We start from the raw sequence: 17,950 nt of genomic DNA on the forward strand, positions 1-17,950 counted from the left end.
AAATTTGAAGGGATGAGGAGATAAGAGGGAGAAAGATTTAGAAGAAGAATGAGAAAGTAAATCCTAGTAAACTCAAACATTCATTTACACATATTTTATGTTTTTTGTTTAATAAAAAAAATCTAGCATCCAATCGTGTAGGCTGCCTGAAGTCCCACCTAATTGATACACGATTTTTTTTAAAAAGAAAATTATTCGAACCCAAACGTATCTAGTCGGCTCACGATTCAAACTCCCAGCTCTAATGGAAAGGAGTGAGAGGTGTAGTAGATTTTTTTTCTCTCGAGGACCATTGAGGAATTTCATCTTGCAAACTAGGTATGGATTGGACATGTATATAATTTGAAATCAATCAATATTATATGAAACACATTTAAAAAAAAGTTAAATAATTTGATTTTTTTTACAAAATCGAAGTATCCAAATAAATCTACAAAAATGTTAATAGAAATTTGAATACATTCAAATACATAAATGGAAACATATTTCTTATTGAACTAGACTAGAACAAATCATCCATCTTCTTTGTACGTCGACAGTTTCCTATCTACTTTATTAAACATCACAATTCACTCAGTCGTCAAGTGTTCAATTCTTAACTTGAATGTCACGAGTTCAAACCTTACCGAAAATGTAGACATGTTGGTGAACTACGAGATGCCAGTGGTTTGTCCGTAATTCTTAATGATGTGAAAGTTGAATTGACTTGCTAGTATGTTGGTGGAGTTGCGATAATCAAAATCAATAAAAAAAAATGCGTTTATTTTAATCCAATCTTTTACTCATAAAAAGAAAAGAATAATTCGCTCATTGAAAATTACTAAATGCTAATTTTTTTATTTTTTGGTATGTTCGCAGATCTCAAGTTCAAGTGTCGATTAATATTTTATTTTATTTTTTAATAAATAACCTAGTAAGATTTTTCTGAATTAATAATCAAAATTATGGACGTCAAAGATTCCTAGTTGGAAATATTATTTTTAAATGTAAAATATATAGATTATAAACTGAAAAACTTGTATAATACAAGCAAATATCTATTATCATACTACATATTTGGTGTGTTATTGATTTGGCTGTTTGATATGAGTAATGTTTGGAGGGGAGAAACGCGGGAGAGAATGTTTTAAACAATTTATTTGAATAACCCAAAAATCATACTCCGCCCCCTCTCCCTAATCTTCCCACAGAATTCCCAAAATACCCATACGCGCACCCCACAACCTCTCCCCCACACAAAACCATTCCCATTACACTGCATTTAATTTCTCTCTCATCATATCCTCTCTCTCTCTTTCTCTTTCCTTGTCTCTCTCTCTCTAACTCTGCCTCCTAATGGAGAACCAGAACCAGAACTCGGGGCGGCGCCACCGCGAGAATTCGGCTTCGGCGTCGTCGTCTTCGCGGAGGAGCTTGAAGAGGAAACTTGACGAGGAGTTCGGCGACGATCGCGGAAGGATCGGCGGTGAATCGCCTCCCGATTCGCACCAAGATCTCGTGCGGGAAGTCCGCACTCAAGTTGAGATCCTCGATTCCGCTTTCTCCTCCAACGAGCAAGATCGCGCGTCCGCCAAACGCGCCATACACGTCCTGTCCGAACTCGCCAAGAACGGTACTACAGAAATCGGAAAAGAAACAAAAAGAGAAACTTACTTCTTCTTTATTTTTTGGCCAATTTATTGTGTTATGCACGGGAACCGTTGGCTTGGCCGTGCATGTCCTGGAGTTTGTGTTTAGGGTTTTGATCTATGGTGGATTGTTGCTTCTATGTTTGTAGAGGATGTAGTTAGTGGGGATAGTTGTTTGTTTTTGCTTGTTCTTTTAATCAATTTGCTGTTGTATCCCGAGCGAGTTTTTGAAGTTGTGCATGTACTGGATTTTGAGTTTAACTTTATGATCTGTGGTGCAATTATGCATGTCTGATTGCAGAGGATATCGTGAATGTGATAGTCGACTGTGCGGCGGTCCCAGTGCTGGTAAAGCATCTACAGGCTCCGCCGCCGGTGAGGGAGGGAGAAAGTGGTCCAAGACCGTACGAGCATGAAGTGGAGAAAGGAAGTGCTTTCACTCTTGGACTTCTTGCCATTAAAGTAATTTGCAGTATCTAAGTGTTCTGTTTCTTGGCTGTGTTTTGTTTCCTAATTAATCAAACTCAAGGGATTTTTTTAAGTTGCACACACAAATTTTCTATGAAGTTTCTGGGATATTAAAATCTTTGACTGAAATTGGAACAATCAGGTATTTCTTGGAGGAGTCTAATTATTTGATTAACATCTGGTCAGGTCCTTAATTTCCAGTCCTAGAGTATCTGTATTGCATAAATTAAACCCCTGCTGTAGGAGATCAGGGATAGATTGTGGTGCAGCTCAATGAAAAGGGTACCTTGTCTGTGAGTTCAATAAACCATGTAGAAACCTCAGACTGCTTATTGCATTCAGTAATCCTTTCCTCTTTTTCTTGTTTTCTTCCCCTTCTTTAGTTAAGAAAGATGAACAAGGTTACGGAAAATCTTTGATCAGCTTGTTGATTGCGGAATTTAATAATGTAACTCTCATGGTTCATTTTTAAAATATTTGAATATTATGGAAGGTAGACAAACAACTCAAAAGATCTTGCGCTAATAGCTAATTGTTTTGATACATAAAACTTATCATAGCCTGTGTTTGACAGCCGGAGCATCAGCAGCTCATTGTCGATGCGGGAGCTCTTCCCCATCTTGTGGATCTGTTGAAGAGGCATAGCTATAGTCCTCACTCTCGGGCAGTAAATGGTGTCATTAGGAGAGCAGCTGATGCAATCACTAATCTTGCTCATGAGAATAGTAGCATTAAAACCCGTGTTAGGTTGGTTTTCGATAATGCTTTGTGATTGTACATGTATGTTGTGTATGACTTCTAATACTTACATCATTCTTGCAGGATTGAGGGTGGTATCCCTCCTCTTGTTGAATTGCTCGAATTTGCGGATCCAAAGGTGCAGAGGGCAGCAGCTGGAGCCCTTCGGACTCTCGCTTTTAAAAATGATGAGAACAAAAACCAGGTTTTATTTTACTTCACTTGTGAAGTATCTTTTGGTTTTTTTGCTGCCTTTCTTAATTGCGTACTAATTTCTATTTTCAGATTGTGGAATGCAATGCTCTACCAACGCTTATACTAATGCTGCGATCTGAGGATGCTGCCATACATTATGAAGCGGTTTGTTACTATTATATGTTTGATTGTTTGTGTACTTAATTTTACCATCTCGTTACTTGCTTTTTGTGACTCCTATTTGGACATTAAATTTTGTCTAATGTCATACTTATTGATTATGGAATTTATCAGGTTGGTGTTATTGGTAATCTGGTCCACTCATCTCCAAACATTAAGAAGGAAGTCCTTGCCGCTGGAGCTTTGCAACCTGTAATTGGATTACTCAGGTATTGTGGGCTAGAAAAGCTAGTATTCTCAACTTAAAACCTTGTTACCTGTTCTTTTCTGAGTGAAAAGAAGAACATGAAAAAGAGTGAGCTGTATTACCTGCCATTCACCATCAAGAACCACTAGTCAAGCCCCTCTTTCAAGGTCAATACCGCCTTGCTTTGTTTTCTAGCAAGAGCTAAAATAACAGCATCATTTTCTTAGTCTGGTCACCCTGGTCAACCGTTCCCTTCTTGCCATCGAAGTGGTTTGTCACTAATGAAATCTTCTCTGAGCAAAGCCTTGTGAGGGCAGTGATTCTCCCATGTCCTTTTCCACCATATTTATTCTAGTTCATCTGTTTCCTTCTTGGTATTATATTCAATTGGAATCTTTGATCCTGTTCTTCCTAATAAGTTGTCTTGCTCACCCATGTAAGTCTATGTGAAGGCATTCCATGCTTAAGTTCTTTTGGAGCATAACGACATATTCAGCTTGGGTCAGTGTCTGTAATTCAAATACTTTCTCTAATTTTTTGGTTAAGAAATCTTAGTTGTTGATCTAGATTTAGTTCCCTTGTGTGAAACTAGCGAGAGGAAAGAAATGACCCAGGTGTACATATTTTGGTAAATGCTTGTTCTCTAAACATTTTTTTCTTCTTAGTTGAAGTGGTATGTTATTCCTTTTGATTATGCTGTTGTTGATGGGAGCAGAGAAGATCAGTGTAAAATATCAAAGGGCAAGGTACCTTATGATGTATTCTGGTTTGCTGTTTGGATGGATGGTGCTCATATTTGATGTGTGCTGATGGCCAGAGTGATTGTATTATTTCTCTTTGTGGTAGGGGATAGGGATATAACTTAGCCATATAGATCAGCTTGGTCTATTGAAAGTCATAATATAAGTTGATACCTATAACCCACTAGTAAAACTGTGTCAAATGTCTTTTAACCTGAAACTTCTCTTTTCACCTAAAACTTCTCCTTTTCAGTTCCAACTCACACATTCTCTTCCCTATGCTATTATCCTGTCCATTTTTATATATTATTTGAAACTTATATAATTTCAAATCTATTTGGTCTGGTTTTGCTTTCTAATTCGAAGTCCTACTCGATGTCCATGAATAACAGCTCCTGCTGTTCGGAGAGCCAAAGAGAAGCTGCTCTACTTCTTGGGCAATTTGCTGCAACAGATTCAGACTGTAAGGTCGACCAAGATAATATTTTTCTATTTGACCTAAAAACTGAATACTGATTGATTATATTAGAATAGATGTGTCGTCATTCTGTAAAATACTAAAAAATCCTTGTGTTATGCCTCTGCAGGTGCACATTGTTCAAAGAGGTGCTGTGCCTCCACTCATAGAAATGCTCCAATCACCAGATGCTCAATTAAAGGAAATGTCAGCCTTTGCCCTGGGGAGGCTAGCTCAGGTAATAATCTCCATTTTTGCTTTTGGTCCCGTTATTTCACACCTCCAAGTCTATATAATGATTCCTCTTTATTTTATTATTTTATTTTAAATGTTGGCACTTTAACTAATTTAATACCTTTGTAGGATACTCACAATCAAGCTGGTATTGCTCACAGTGGTGGGATAGTGCCTTTGCTGAAGCTTCTTGAATCCAAAAATGGATCTCTGCAGCATAATGCTGCATTTGCTCTTTACGGGCTTGCAGATAATGAGGTATTGCGAACTGGAGTATTTACAATTGTTTGTGTATATATTCATAACCTTGGCTGCTTTTCATGGTGCAATACTGGTATTTATTGTTTTTTACTCTTCTTTCTCCATGTTTCCTCTGTAGGATAATGTTGCAGATCTTATTAGGGTGGGAGGTGTTCAAAAACTTCAAGATGGTGAATTTATTGTCCAAGTACAGTGTTAATGCAACTGTTGTTTTCTGTTTCTTTGTCTTTTGAAGAAATACGTATTATAGGGTTAAATGATTTTATATCTTGATATACCTTATTTCCATTTGCTGCAGCCTACTAGGGATTGTGTAGCCAAGACACTAAAAAGACTTGAAGAGAAGATCCATGGGCGGGTGAGCTACCTTTAGTTGTTCGTAATATGAAAGTAACACCGCATAGTTCAAATGCATTGACTTTTTATGCAAAACTTAGTTTGATATCGAGTTCCAAAATATAGAAAAAAGATGGGATGTGATATAATTAACGCAGAATCATTTAAAATTATCTTTTATAATTCAGAAAAAGGTCAATTGATATTTTAAGTTGGGAGTTGAGCTGCTATCTATACTTTCTTGTTAAGTATCATTTAGTGTCTTTTAATATGAAATTATGGATCTTGAATTCGCTCAATTTTTCCCATTGGCAGGTATTGAGTCATTTATTGTACATGATGCGTGTGGGAGAAAAGAATGTTCAGAGACGTGTGGCTCTGGCTCTTGCACATCTTTGTTCTCCTGATGACCAAAGAACCATCTTCATTGATAACAATGGTGTGCTATTTGCCAATTGGTTTAAATCAGCATTATATCTACATGTGCTGAGACTTTATGCAATTTGCACTTCCTGGGCTTTCAACTACAGCCAGCCTGCCTCATGCACCTCATATTCTTGCAGGACTGGGGCTTCTTTTGGAGCTTCTGGAATCCACTAACCCAAAGCACCAAAGAGAGAGTTCCATGGCATTGTGCAGGTTGGCTAATAAAGCAAGCTCACTCTCTCCCATTGATGCAGCTCCGCCATCCCCAATACCTCAGGTGGCAATTTATATGATTGCAGCAGTCAGTCAATCCAAGCAATGATTTTATCATGGAATATTTCATATTTCAGTAGAAATGTCATAGAGATGTTTCTTGAACCAGGCAAAAAAGGGACATAAGTTAATATCCTGTTAACAACTCAGATACACATGGCTATACTTTTGGTCTCAGAAGTTTGAAGCAAGGATAAGTCTTGATGGTGTGTGTATCCAATGCCTGTGACATGGTTAAGAAAAAAAATTAAGAATATTTAACATGGTTTGCGTTGTTTTAGTAGGAAGATGGGCCTAAACATTATGTTAGCAATTCCATCTTTCCTGCTAGAATATTTTTCCCCATTGTTCTGCAATGATGCATAATTATGTGTAAACATGTCCTTTTTAACTGTGTAAAGTTACGCTTATTTTTTTTATAACCATTACTTCCCTCTTCAGAAACTACAACTTTGAACTGAAACCACTGTGAGAATGGGTATTCTTTTACTGTGGTCTTTTTGAAGAAAATCCTTTTCCATGCATCACCAAATTCCGAGTGTACCTTTTATTGCTTCCTCGATGTTCCTACAACGTCTGTGCTTTCCATGGGGTGTAAACTTGTGAAAACTTTTTTTTCTTAATTATGTTTAGATGCTATTAAACGCGTCCCTTCAACTCACTGAATGTCTTTACTCCAGATGGAATTATCTCTCTGAATTCACTAAAACTGTGAACTGGTTTGCTGCTTACAGCTTTGGCCATGTTTTGTATGAGAGGAGCAAGTGCTTATTTTCGTTCTGATTTAGGGGCATAGATTTCAGTTGATCTGCGAAAGTCATACTTGTGCATTTTCTTGACCCTGTCGATTACCCAGAATTCAGGATAACTTTATGATCATTTTTCAGTAATGTCCTAAATTGTCTTTTGGTTAATGCGGTGCTGCATCTTTTGCAGGTATATTTGGGCGAGCAGTATGTAAATAACCCTACATTGTCTGATGTGACATTTTTAGTTGAAGGTGGAAATCTGTCTAAGCTTCTAGAATCCTTTCTATGTGCTTGCTCATCCTGATCAGTTTCTTATCTATATTTTATCATTTTTGTTTACCAGGAAAACGGTTTTATGCACACAGAATTTGTTTGCTTGCTTCATCTGATGCATTTCGAGCTATGTTCGATGGTGGTTACAGGGTGAGCACATTCTGAAATATATATGCTTATTCCAAGTGTTTGGTTTATCCCTCGTGGCCTTCCAGTCCATTATAGATAAGAGATATCTCTATGTTATACACGGATTTTAGGTCTATGCCATGCTTTCAGTATCCTTTTTAAGTGCATATATCATACTGGAAGACATGTACTATGTGTTTTCCTGTTCTTATGGGACCTTTTATAAGATTGCGCTAGTGAATTGATCTGTCACCTAACTGGTCCATGGTTTAAATTGTAGGTATTAGTCGACCAGTGTGGCCGAACCTTCTATGTTATCATTGACAGCATTGACAATTTACTTTGCAAATACTAAAAAATATTAGATGTAAACAGTAGGAAAAGATAAACCATCAGTGATTAACTATCCAAGATAAACCAATGTAACAATGTTATGCTACACGCACCATTTTACCTCTAAAATGGCATTGTCTGAAATTGACACGGACAACATAACCATCTCCTATTTTAGTTTCAGTTAATAGTAAGTACCCTTGCCCTTTTCATTTTTGGATTTTCTGACAACGTACTATTTGACTGTGGTTTCCGGGAGTCTCACTCCCATTCCGTACTAAAACAGTCTGTGGTAGCAGCAACCAAGGTTTTTCGACATCACCAGCTCATCTTCTGTGGGCTATAATTTTTTGCTATTAACCTTGGGTGGTGTAGTATCAGTATTGTATTGGGCAGGGTGCAACCTGAGAGATAAAGTGGGGTTGATGAAGATGAAATTTATGTGCCAGAAGAAAAATAAAGTTGACTGTTTCTCCGTGATACATGAGCATTTACTGCCAGATCTTTTTGTTCTTGAGCGGTTATGATATCAAATTAAAGCTGGGGGGAAACCAGAATTAACCTTGGATCAGGGAGGACTTCTGTTTTGGAGTGAGATTCATTTAAATCAAGTCCTTAAGCCACAAACTGAAACAAACTTGAATTCTGAAGTTTTGTTAAACACATAAAGGGGGCATGAGTTCTCTGGAGCTTGGTCTTGGATTGATGAATTGGATGTCTCAGTTTAACCTTTACTTGTGCTTTGTCGGCGTTGTTAATGCTCTAAATTTTTTGTTGCAGGAGAGAGATGCGAAAGACATAGAGATTCCTAATATTAGATGGGATGTTTTCGAGTTGATGATGAGGTTAATCTGCATTGAAGTTTTGTCCCAACGCATTGAAAAGCACAAATCCAACTCGTCCCAGTAGATGCTGAATGCTGATTTATTTTCCTATTGCAGGTACATATATACAGGATCTGTTGATGTCAACTTAGATATTGCACAAGATCTTCTGAGGGCTGCTGATCAGTATCTATTGGAGGGTCTGAAGCGTCTGTGTGAATATACCATTGCACAGGTGGGTTTTCATAAGAAAGGTGGAGTTTTATTTCATAAACAATTTTCTAATATTTCTGATAGTTTCTTGTTATCTTCTAAAGGATATATCAGCGGAGAATGTGTCTCTCATGTTCGAGTTATCAGAGGCGTTTAATGCTTTGTCTTTGAGACATGCGTGCATTCTATTCACCCTTGAAAAGTTTGACAAGTTATGCATCATGCCATGGTACGTTTGACCCCAATCTCAGCTTATCCTTTCCTAGTCTTTTGTGTGCCAGCGGTGACCTCTTGGGCAACTTGATGCATGAAATGCAGGTATCCTCAGCTGATCCAGCGTATCTTACCAGAGACCCGAAATTACTTTGTGAGAATGCTGACCAGACCCATCCATGCCGAATTAAGACGGTAGGTGGTCGGGGCAGCAGTTTTGATACTGATATCTGACTAATTAGTGACCCAGGAGAATGTACAGAAATTGGATAGTTTTCTCTTGAGTAGGTGAACAGACAGGGAAGCCCATTTGTTGTCTTGGTCTGGAAGCACTCTAATTTCCCCTTTAATGCAAAATTGCTGGATAATGATGGTTTACTCTTGGACTACTTACCTGGATTTAATCTTGGAGAACTCTGGACTTTATGCGGCCTTGATGTTGAAACTGTTCATGACAGAACCTGGAAACATAGGATCTTTTTTCTTTCCTTTTTTTCTTTTTATTGGGTGGGGTGGGGTGGGGGTCACTGGTGATTGTTATTTACCTAACTGAGAATCCTGTTTTCTGCTCAATGTGGGTTTTCGTTGTGTTGCTATATTTTCATGAAGAAAGAAAACCATGAGTGGATACAATCCAAGTCCCTTGTCCAGACTTTTGCTATTTCGGGCCAAGATATAGTTAACAATTTCTGGAGTTTGAGAATAAATTTCAAATTATGTGAAGGAACTTTCTGAAAACAAATTAATCGGCTGTTCACTGCTCCTTTCTATTTCAAGAACAAAAAGGAATGAAATTATTTACATACCACTTTACTGGTACTTCTGCACCAATCAGTTTTCATCCAGAAAAAAAAAAGAAAAGAAATCAACGTTACACAAGTATTTGACAACTGAGACAACGGACAATTACACTATTTTCCCCTTTGATGTCATTAATGGTAGATTTTTTGTAATTTAAAAATTATATTTAGTACATGTTTATTATTGTTGAATAGATAGATTATTTTGTTGGTTAAAAGTCATCGATTATGTTAATTTTGTAAAAAATTGAATAAACCTGCTCAATCTGAGCCTATCAAAATATACTTATAATATATTTATAATATATAAAATTGAACTGTTATATAGAAAAAAATATTTTTTTAATTCGTTAAATATACTTAATATTAATTTAGTCTGACAATTATATCTACTTTTTTATAAATTCATTAAATTTTAAAATTGATGAAATTTAATTTTTCAGCGATTGAAATTTTGATTTTTTACCAGAAAAATAATATGGCACGTCAATTGAATATTTATTGAGAGCTATTAGTCCCACATGGCTTTAAAAAATAAGTTGAATGATATATTGGATATAATTATATTATACATTTTATTATAATTTATAAAAATAAAATTATTATTTAAAAAGAATAATAATCAAACCCCCCTTCTCCACCCACCCGACGATCGACTCCTCCTTCTCCACCCTAGCCCAGATGTCGAGGGTGACGCCCTTCGCCCTGGCTGCTTGTCGCCCAAGCTGTGGAGAGCGGGCGGCGGCCGCACTTTTACTTTTTTAAAAATTAATTTTAATTAATCTAATATAATATTATATTAAATTCGAGAGAAAAATAAAATTATCAAAATATATTTATATATATACTTTTTAAATCCATAAATACAGTTAATGTATGTATCACCAACTCTGACTTGGGGAGTTTTTTGAAATTTTTATTCATATCACATAACTTATAATTGATAGTTTATTAGGATTTTTTTTTACCATTCCCAATACGACGCCGTCCTTGAATTTTTGGCAATATATCCTATATCGAAGCTGCCTTTCGTGGCGAAACTAGCAATGGCAGCTCAGCTCTCTGGTATCTGGCTCAACACCCCAGCAGTCACACTTGCAGGAAACTTACTCCACTGCCGCCGCTCGCCGTCCGCCACTCTCTCTGCCGTCCATACTTCCACCTCTTCCCCCACCATCCAGGCAAGACATTGTATAATCTCGATTATTTATTTTTAGTCATTTGTTACTTCTAGCTGTTCTTATGTTTGTATGAATTTATTGACCTACTACCTAAATTCAACAGTGTAAATTCCTCCTTGATTGGAATTATTTAGTATTTCCTTGTTCTGTATTAACGCAGTTAATTTTTCTGACTTATGTCATCCAAGTTAAATTTGCGGCTGAGGTTTTCTTCGTTGTTCGTTGATTCTGTGGTTTTGTCTTTCAATAAGATACTGGAGAACATTTCGAGACTCTTAAATCCGTGAAGAAGAAGTTTAGCCGTATTAGATTTTTTAAGTTCTATAACCCATAATTTTTTCCCTTTCGGAGTTGTAATTGGAAAAGTCTTCAGTGGTATCACTACAATTTTGCAGATTGTTGGTGGGAAAAATTTGGGATGGAATGGACTGCAGAGCTCAAAACTCGGTAGCACTTTGGATATTGACATTGAAGAATTTGATTGGATAGAATTAGACGCTGATCTTTATCATTGGACAAAAGCATTACGTCCGGTTCAGGTAGGAATAAGGTGTGACTTAACTACTCATGTTTTGCATGGTGAACTGATTGTAGTATCTTCTGGATCTGACAATGTGTCTCTGTAATCTTGCTTTTGGTGATATTTTAATAGTGGTATCCTGGTCACATTGCAAAAACTGAAAAGGAACTCAAGGACCAGCTGAAATTGATGGACGTTGTGATAGAAGTTCGAGATGCTAGGATACCAATGTCCACTAGCCATCCACAGGTTAAAATCTTGTTTTTATTGCATCTGAGAATCTGAAAATATTTAATGTATGAGATGATACAAGCTTCCAGTTGATATCTATGCAACTGAGCTTTATTGTTGGCTGGGCGAAGAACTTATTGGAAGAAACCTTATACCTTTTCTTACTCCAGTTTATGTATTCGTTTCACTTTGTCCTGCACATGAATTAGGTGGTAGGTTCAACTGCTAATAGATATGAAAGAGAAAGAACACAAGAATGGAGACACTTGGTTGCACCAAATTATTACATGAAAAATTGTTATCTTTTATCACATTTGACCTCTTATCGAATTCCTGAAGGAAGACATCTTAATCTTGCCAAAAGTTTATGATTACGTGGCCAAAAAGGAATTTGGAAATAATAGAAGACATAATAAATCAATCTGTAGTGAATTTCTTGATTTTGCTCTTGGTAAAAAGCAAGATATGCTTGTGTGCTTCATATTATGGGTCTTAATGCTATAATTTGATGCTACTTGTCATGCAACCTCCTGGAAACTGAATTTCTGGCCATGTTGCATCTTTCCCAGTTTACTGTGGCTTGGCATTCATTTGGTTAGACTTTGATGAATAGATGGATTCATGGTTGGGAAATAGGAAGAGGATTATTGTTTTGAATCGAGAAGACATGATATCTACAGCTGACCGAAATGCTTGGGCTAGTTACTATGCCAGGCAGGGGACAAAGGTGGTTTTCTCAAATGGACAGCTCGGAATGGTACTTCAAGATACCTCCTTAAACTTGTCATCTATGACACTGTAACAATATGGTAATTGTGATGATACCATTATTGGGAACTTCAGGGTACAATGAAGCTAAATAGGTTAGCGAAGGCATTGGCTGGTGGTGTAAATATCAAGCGCAAAGCCAAGGGGCTACTTCCTCGTCCTGTGAGTTTCTTGTGATTGCCTTATATATAACTGTACATGCATTAGTGAATTCTATTATGAAAATATAGAAGCTCACTTTGTCGTCAATTCCTCGTCCAGCTTTTGTCCAGTCTCTTACCATACATGTATCCGCAGTCATTGATATATTTGCTTTCTGATGTGTAGAAGATATAAATTCATATCAGTTCTTTTCTGTAGAAGACCGGCCAGGGCAATCATTATGTCCTGCAATTAGTAGATATGCTACAGTATACCGTCCTTTACCTTCTCTCTATTTGTTTCGAAGAAAATCTTGTTCCTGTGAATCAATCCAATAGTTTAGATTCAGTTAGAAGAAGAGGTAAGGTAAAGCAATCAGAGTTCTTACTTTTGAGAATAACATGGGTATGTATGTGTTATCAGCCATCTGTATGAGGGGTTCATGCATTTTTACAGGTTCGTGCTGGAATAATCGGCTATCCCAATGTTGGTAAATCATCTCTCATAAACCGATTGCTTAAGCGTCGGATGTGTCCTGCAGCTCCAAGACCAGGTGTTACAAGAGAGCTAAAGTATGTTCTATCCTTGCTTTTACAAATATATATAAAGTGCACACTGAAATAATTCTCATGCTTAATGGAAAGTTCCGGAGTTCTGTTTTGTCACTGGAAGTAATTCTCAGGATCAGGCTTCGTTGGATATTTATTATGGAAAATATGATGGCTATTGTCAATTATAAACGAAACAGGTTTTTAATTTGAACAAAGATGGCTATATTCATTTGAAAGATCGGAACTCTGTTCCTTGCTGATGGTAATTTTAGCATAAGGCTTATCATGCAATTCATTATTATGCAAAAATGACTGCTGTTGCATTACAGATTACAGAACATTTTGAATTGATCGAATAAGTTGCCTATGTTTTTCTCCGTAACCTATGAACAATTAGATATAATTCCAGGATCATTGTACTATTTGTAACTTGTAATTTTGCTCTATCCCTATAAAAGGTGGGTTCGCTTTGGGAAAGACTTGGAATTGCTGGATTCTCCTGGAATAATTCCAATGAGGATCAATGATCAGTCAGCTGCTATAAAACTTGCCATATGTGATGACATTGGGGAGCGATCTTATGATGTTACTGAAGTTGCAGCAATTCTTGTGCAGATGTTGGCACGGCTTCCAGCAGTAGGTACGTTGGGTAATTTTCAAATTTACCTTTTTGGCTAACATGTTGCCGTATAATCAGTACAGATTCAAAATTTGGTTTTAAGATGTTAGTAGATTTTGCCTGGTTTAGCCAGGCTTGAATCTCTTTGCTAATGGAAAAATTCCAGTTTTGCTTTATCTGATATAAAGAATCCCTAGTGCTGCATGCTCAAGTAAACTGCCAGTCCTACCACGAAAGAAAAGTGAGGCGTCCATAAATTTTATGAACCTAAATGGGAGGGCGAGGTGGAGGGATGAAAAAACCCATCCTCCGTACAAACAAAATTTATCAATTAGGAAGATTAATTGCCTGCGAAGTGCATATGGACACACTCCTCCCAGTCAGAATGCAAGTATTCACATGCAAGAATAAAGAAAAATCTACAAAAAGAAGCATCTATTCATGTGATCTATCTCATTTGTTGTTTGAAACAGGTAATATAGCTCTTCGTGACCGCTACAAGATTGAGACAGATGGTCGGGTTGGTAGAATGTAAGTTTTGTTGTCTGCTATCTGATGCTAATCATGTTGGTAATAAAGGACTCATCAATTTGCTGATTAACATCTCGTCTCCTTCTAATTGGTTCATAATTCACATTGACACTGCCAATGTCTTAAATTGCAGTTTCATTCAGAAGCTTGCTCTTCAGTTGTTCAACGGGGACACTCATCAAGCAGCATTTCGTGTCTTGTCAGATTTCCGTAAAGGAAAATTTGGTTGGGTAGCCCTTGAGAGGCCTCCAAGGTAGACCAATACATACATAGGACGTGATCATCAAAATCTGCATGCATTTTATCCATTTGATCTCCATTGGAGCTACTGATCAATGAATCTGTGGAGGCAAAGCTTATGTATATGAACTTACGGTGCCACATATTCTGAGGAGACGGACAGTCTGTATCTTTTACCAGGTCCTATCTCGGAGATGGACAACTTGCACTACTGCTGTGGCTGCATTGAGGTTATTGAAGTTTCTGTATATAATATTTAGAAAGAGTTTTTACACTTCAGTTGTGTAAACTGAACATTTTTTATACACTAATGCAATCTTTTTGAACTTGATGACACTATATAATTTGATTCGCAACATTTTATATTTTGAATCTACTATATTCTATTGACAAGAAAAAAAAAAAACAGAAAAAAATTTACATTTATATCCGATCTACTTATTATTGATTTATAATATATTAAATAAATTTTTTTATGATCAAATTATTTTCATACTTCATGCATTAATACATGTATAGAGGTATATATTCACCGTTATAAGGATAATTTAGTTCGAAAAAAAATATTTCACTCACAATAAGTCAGTTTTAAGTCGATTAAGGATAAATATTAATTTTTTTTATTAATATCAACAAATTCAATAAATTTTGACTAATGGGGAATTTATTTGTTAGATGGAAGCAAACCTCAAAAGTGTTGGATATAATTTTTTAAATTATTGAGGATTTACGTATAATTACACTAAATTTCAGGAAAGAAGAGTGTAATTATCCCTTTTTTTTTAAAATATTTTTTGTACACACGTTAATGTACAGTGTACAATGTAGAACTAGTACTAAATAGAATTAGCTTGTGTGATAATTGGATTAGGATCAAACTAGATTTGTACAAGAATTTTTCTCAAGTTGTATGACTTACAATCCGTCCATCCATAGAGAGCCCATAACTTCAATAGTGTTACAAATACATATCCAAACACGGAAAAGCGTACCTTCAAGCCCTTTTCATCTGTTTTTTTTGGAAGGGAAGCCCTTTTCATCTCTCCCTTGGCCTTCGCTTCCAGTTTCTCAATTCGTTTTTATCACTCCTCATCCTTTTATCCAAGTTCAGCTGGATTGGACTCACAATTTCAAAATTTCTAGTGTTTTTCAGCTTAAATCATCTACCGCGCTGGTTTTAGTGGGAAATGATGTGGGATGAGTGGTACGATTTCCAACAGCCTGAAGACCAAGAACAATCGGACGACGATTCTCATGTCAACTTCGATTTCTTCTCCGTTTTATCCAAGCCCAAGGTCTAGCTCTCTGTTTCCTTGGCTAGTTCAACTGATTTTTGTTACCTCTTTCTTGATTTTGTTTTCTTGCTCTTTGGGCGTGTAGGATTATTACAAAATATTAGAAGTGGATTACGATGCCTCGGAGGAAGTTATTCGTTCCAATTATATCCGTCTTGCTTTGGTACATGAATTACTCTGTGCTTCTTATTTTGATTTTTAGTAAGGTTTACCTTGATTCTAGGTTGACCTTTTCCTCTTCGTTTTTCTGTTTTGTTTCAAATCTTGTTCTTTCTAATTTCCGGCAGAAATGGCATCCTGATAAACAAAAGGATGAGGATACTGCTACGTCAAAATTTCAAGATATCAACGAAGCTTATCAGGGTAATTGCGCATTTTCTCAACTGTAAATTAGATATTATCTACATTTTCCAAACTGTTATTTGCCGTTTCTGGTTTGGAACTTCCGGGCACTTGATTTAAGTGTTTCGGTGGATTTTGAAGCTTTTAGATGCTACAATAGTATAATCTTGATATGGAGGTAGCAGCTTAAATGCTTAATATTTGTCTCTGATGCCCCGCAACAATCAGATGTGGTGCCCTAACGGACACAAGGCAAAAGCATTAGATCGTCCATTTTCTGGCATTTTTATTCCATCATGATACAAAGCTTTGTATCTATAGTCAGGTGGCAGGAATTAGTTTTGCTTTTAAGTGGGTACTGAATTGATGGCTAAGATGCTTAAATTGTTACTTGTGTTTGTTGAGAAAACAAGCAACGGGTCGTGCCTGAATTTACATGTTGAAGTATGTTGCTCTGTTGTTGTGTAAGGTAATATCAAGTTTGCATCTAAAGTATGAATTTGTGTGGCATAACATTGGTCAACTTATGTGAAATTTTATATCGTGAATGTAAGAGATTGCTACACATGTCTTGCTGGATAAGCCTCAAGATAACCTATTTAACCAAAAATTGATATCTATTGTGCGTTATGGCAGAAACCTTATTAACCTTTTGGAGGTACAGTAAGCTGAAACATTTAATAATGTTTTACTTTGTAATTTCTGGGAAAAGCAATCTTTAGTTTGTGTAGATAATTTGACATTGTTGTTTATATCAACAATCTTGTAACGGCTCAGGAGCTTGCATATGGACCATCTGGTACGGATATTCAAAGGAAATAGAGAATTTAAAATTGCATAATATGAACAAACACCTTATTACACCAATCTGGAAAAATCACAAACAGGTAAGAGGGGACAAATAAATAAACTGGGTTGTGCTTAAAGCTGAAGAAATGTTTTTTTTTAGTATATTTGGAGGGTGTAATCTATTATGTTCTGCGTTAGCAAACTTGCTCAGTAGGCCTGATGTTGATCTCCACTTGTTCATGATTTTAAAGCTAAAACTTTATAGATGTTCTAAAAGGTGGCTTGCATTTTATTTCTCAAACCTATTGAACAGTGTTAAGTGATCCTGTAAAACGGAGCGAATATGACAAGAGAGGGATGCTTTATTCATGTGATAGCAACATCATGGTGAGAGCCTACTTGTTTTCTTGAAACTCTCCAGCTTCCATCTCCACTTATTACAATCCACTTGAATATGTGTGGTTCATTAGGGTCCTTACTGATTACTTTGTGGGATGCAGGACTATCTCAATCGTTACAAGAGCCTTATTTTGACATGCAATGGTCTTGGCATGAAATGTTCGATATGGTGATTTATGCAGCATGCACCACGTCTTTTTGTATTGAATAGATTTAGTGGTCCTCCTGGATGCAGCAGGAATTTTTACATGGAACTGCAAGCACGAAGTTGGATCAGAATGCAGGTTAACAGGTATCGTGATCTCGGCTTTCATGTTATCCCATCTGTAAAGGGCTGAAGCCTAAGGAGGCATATGTGTTTGATTGTACATTTTATGATCACCAAACACTGTGGGGGATAACTGGTGGAATTGTTAGCGTTTGTTAGTATATTTCATGGTTTAGGCATTAGCCACTACCTTCTGCGTCGGGACAATGGCCATTGGATAATGACGGTGTTAACCTTGCATTGTTGTCAGATTATGCCAAAGGGAGCTCTCTGTGTGAGAATTTCATTTTATACTTTTTAAATATTCCCGACAGTGAACTTTAAAATAATAATCTAGTTAAGAAAATGATTCTTCCAAGTAATACTCTGGAGAATCTCATAAGTTCGTTGCAAATAAACTTTAATATTCCTGCCTGGA

At 36.6% G+C, this 17,950-nt stretch overlaps 3 protein-coding genes across 5 annotated transcripts; all 3 read left to right on the plus strand.

Annotated features, from left to right (window-relative positions):
* The first annotated feature begins 1,238 nt into the window (after positions 1 to 1,238).
* Positions 1,239 to 9,235, plus strand: LOC105165291 (ARM REPEAT PROTEIN INTERACTING WITH ABF2). The gene is made up of 19 exons (XM_011084257.3): positions 1,239 to 1,612; positions 1,930 to 2,090; positions 2,671 to 2,843; positions 2,919 to 3,039; positions 3,120 to 3,194; positions 3,324 to 3,418; positions 4,529 to 4,604; positions 4,724 to 4,831; positions 4,957 to 5,085; positions 5,207 to 5,275; positions 5,387 to 5,446; positions 5,740 to 5,863; positions 5,988 to 6,127; positions 7,060 to 7,123; positions 7,216 to 7,295; positions 8,388 to 8,452; positions 8,549 to 8,666; positions 8,749 to 8,873; positions 8,963 to 9,235. The coding sequence occupies exons 1-19, from the start codon at positions 1,336 to 1,338 to the stop codon at positions 9,054 to 9,056; spliced, it is 2,154 nt and encodes a 717-aa protein (XP_011082559.1). The 5' UTR covers positions 1,239 to 1,335; the 3' UTR covers positions 9,057 to 9,235.
* Positions 9,236 to 10,676: 1,441 nt separating this feature from the next.
* Positions 10,677 to 14,783, plus strand: EMB3129 (GTP-binding family protein). 2 transcript variants are annotated; one of them, XM_020694314.2, is made up of 10 exons: positions 10,677 to 10,838; positions 11,234 to 11,377; positions 11,491 to 11,607; positions 12,203 to 12,346; positions 12,433 to 12,519; positions 12,718 to 12,864; positions 12,955 to 13,070; positions 13,508 to 13,689; positions 14,142 to 14,199; positions 14,333 to 14,783. In XM_020694314.2, the coding sequence occupies exons 1-10, from the start codon at positions 10,704 to 10,706 to the stop codon at positions 14,454 to 14,456; spliced, it is 1,254 nt and encodes a 417-aa protein (XP_020549973.1). In that variant the 5' UTR covers positions 10,677 to 10,703; the 3' UTR covers positions 14,457 to 14,783. The 2 variants fall into 2 exon arrangements, with proteins under 2 accessions (XP_020549973.1, XP_011082558.1); XM_011084256.3 differs by lacking the exon at positions 12,718 to 12,864 and having other exon boundaries at positions 10,679 to 10,838.
* A 576-nt stretch (positions 14,784 to 15,359) lies between these two features.
* LOC105165289 (Chaperone DnaJ-domain superfamily protein) lies at positions 15,360 to 17,834 on the plus strand. Of its 2 annotated transcripts, XM_011084255.3 has the most exons (5): positions 15,369 to 15,734; positions 15,820 to 15,897; positions 16,022 to 16,097; positions 17,179 to 17,252; positions 17,366 to 17,834. In XM_011084255.3, the coding sequence occupies exons 1-5, from the start codon at positions 15,627 to 15,629 to the stop codon at positions 17,435 to 17,437; spliced, it is 408 nt and encodes a 135-aa protein (XP_011082557.1). In that variant the 5' UTR covers positions 15,369 to 15,626; the 3' UTR covers positions 17,438 to 17,834. The 2 variants fall into 2 exon arrangements, with proteins under 2 accessions (XP_020550575.1, XP_011082557.1); XM_020694916.2 differs by lacking the exon at positions 17,179 to 17,252 and having other exon boundaries at positions 15,360 to 15,734.
* The last annotated feature ends 116 nt before the right edge of the window (positions 17,835 to 17,950 follow it).

This window comes from Sesamum indicum, linkage group LG6 (assembly GCF_026168435.1).
Source record: "Sesamum indicum cultivar Baizhima isolate 11 linkage group LG6, ASM2616843v1, whole genome shotgun sequence".
In the NCBI taxonomy this organism is placed as follows: domain Eukaryota; kingdom Viridiplantae; phylum Streptophyta; class Magnoliopsida; order Lamiales; family Pedaliaceae; genus Sesamum; species Sesamum indicum.

Coding starts and splice junctions, on each gene's coding strand:
- LOC105165291 (XM_011084257.3), top strand. CDS start 1,336: ATGGAGAACCAGAACCAGAACTCGGGGCGGCGCCACCGCGAGAATTCG. Junction 1,613..1,929: donor GTCCGAACTCGCCAAGAACG/GTACTACAGAAA, acceptor GTCTGATTGCAG/AGGATATCGTGAATGTGATA. Junction 7,296..8,387: donor TGTTCGATGGTGGTTACAGG/GTGAGCACATTC, acceptor TTTTTGTTGCAG/GAGAGAGATGCGAAAGACAT.
- EMB3129 (XM_020694314.2), top strand. CDS start 10,704: ATGGCAGCTCAGCTCTCTGGTATCTGGCTCAACACCCCAGCAGTCACA. Junction 12,520..12,717: donor AGGGGCTACTTCCTCGTCCT/GTGAGTTTCTTG, acceptor TCTTTTCTGTAG/AAGACCGGCCAGGGCAATCA. Junction 13,690..14,141: donor GGCACGGCTTCCAGCAGTAG/GTACGTTGGGTA, acceptor TGTTTGAAACAG/GTAATATAGCTCTTCGTGAC.
- LOC105165289 (XM_011084255.3), top strand. CDS start 15,627: ATGATGTGGGATGAGTGGTACGATTTCCAACAGCCTGAAGACCAAGAA. Junction 15,735..15,819: donor CCGTTTTATCCAAGCCCAAG/GTCTAGCTCTCT, acceptor TTGGGCGTGTAG/GATTATTACAAAATATTAGA. Junction 15,898..16,021: donor ATTATATCCGTCTTGCTTTG/GTACATGAATTA, acceptor AATTTCCGGCAG/AAATGGCATCCTGATAAACA.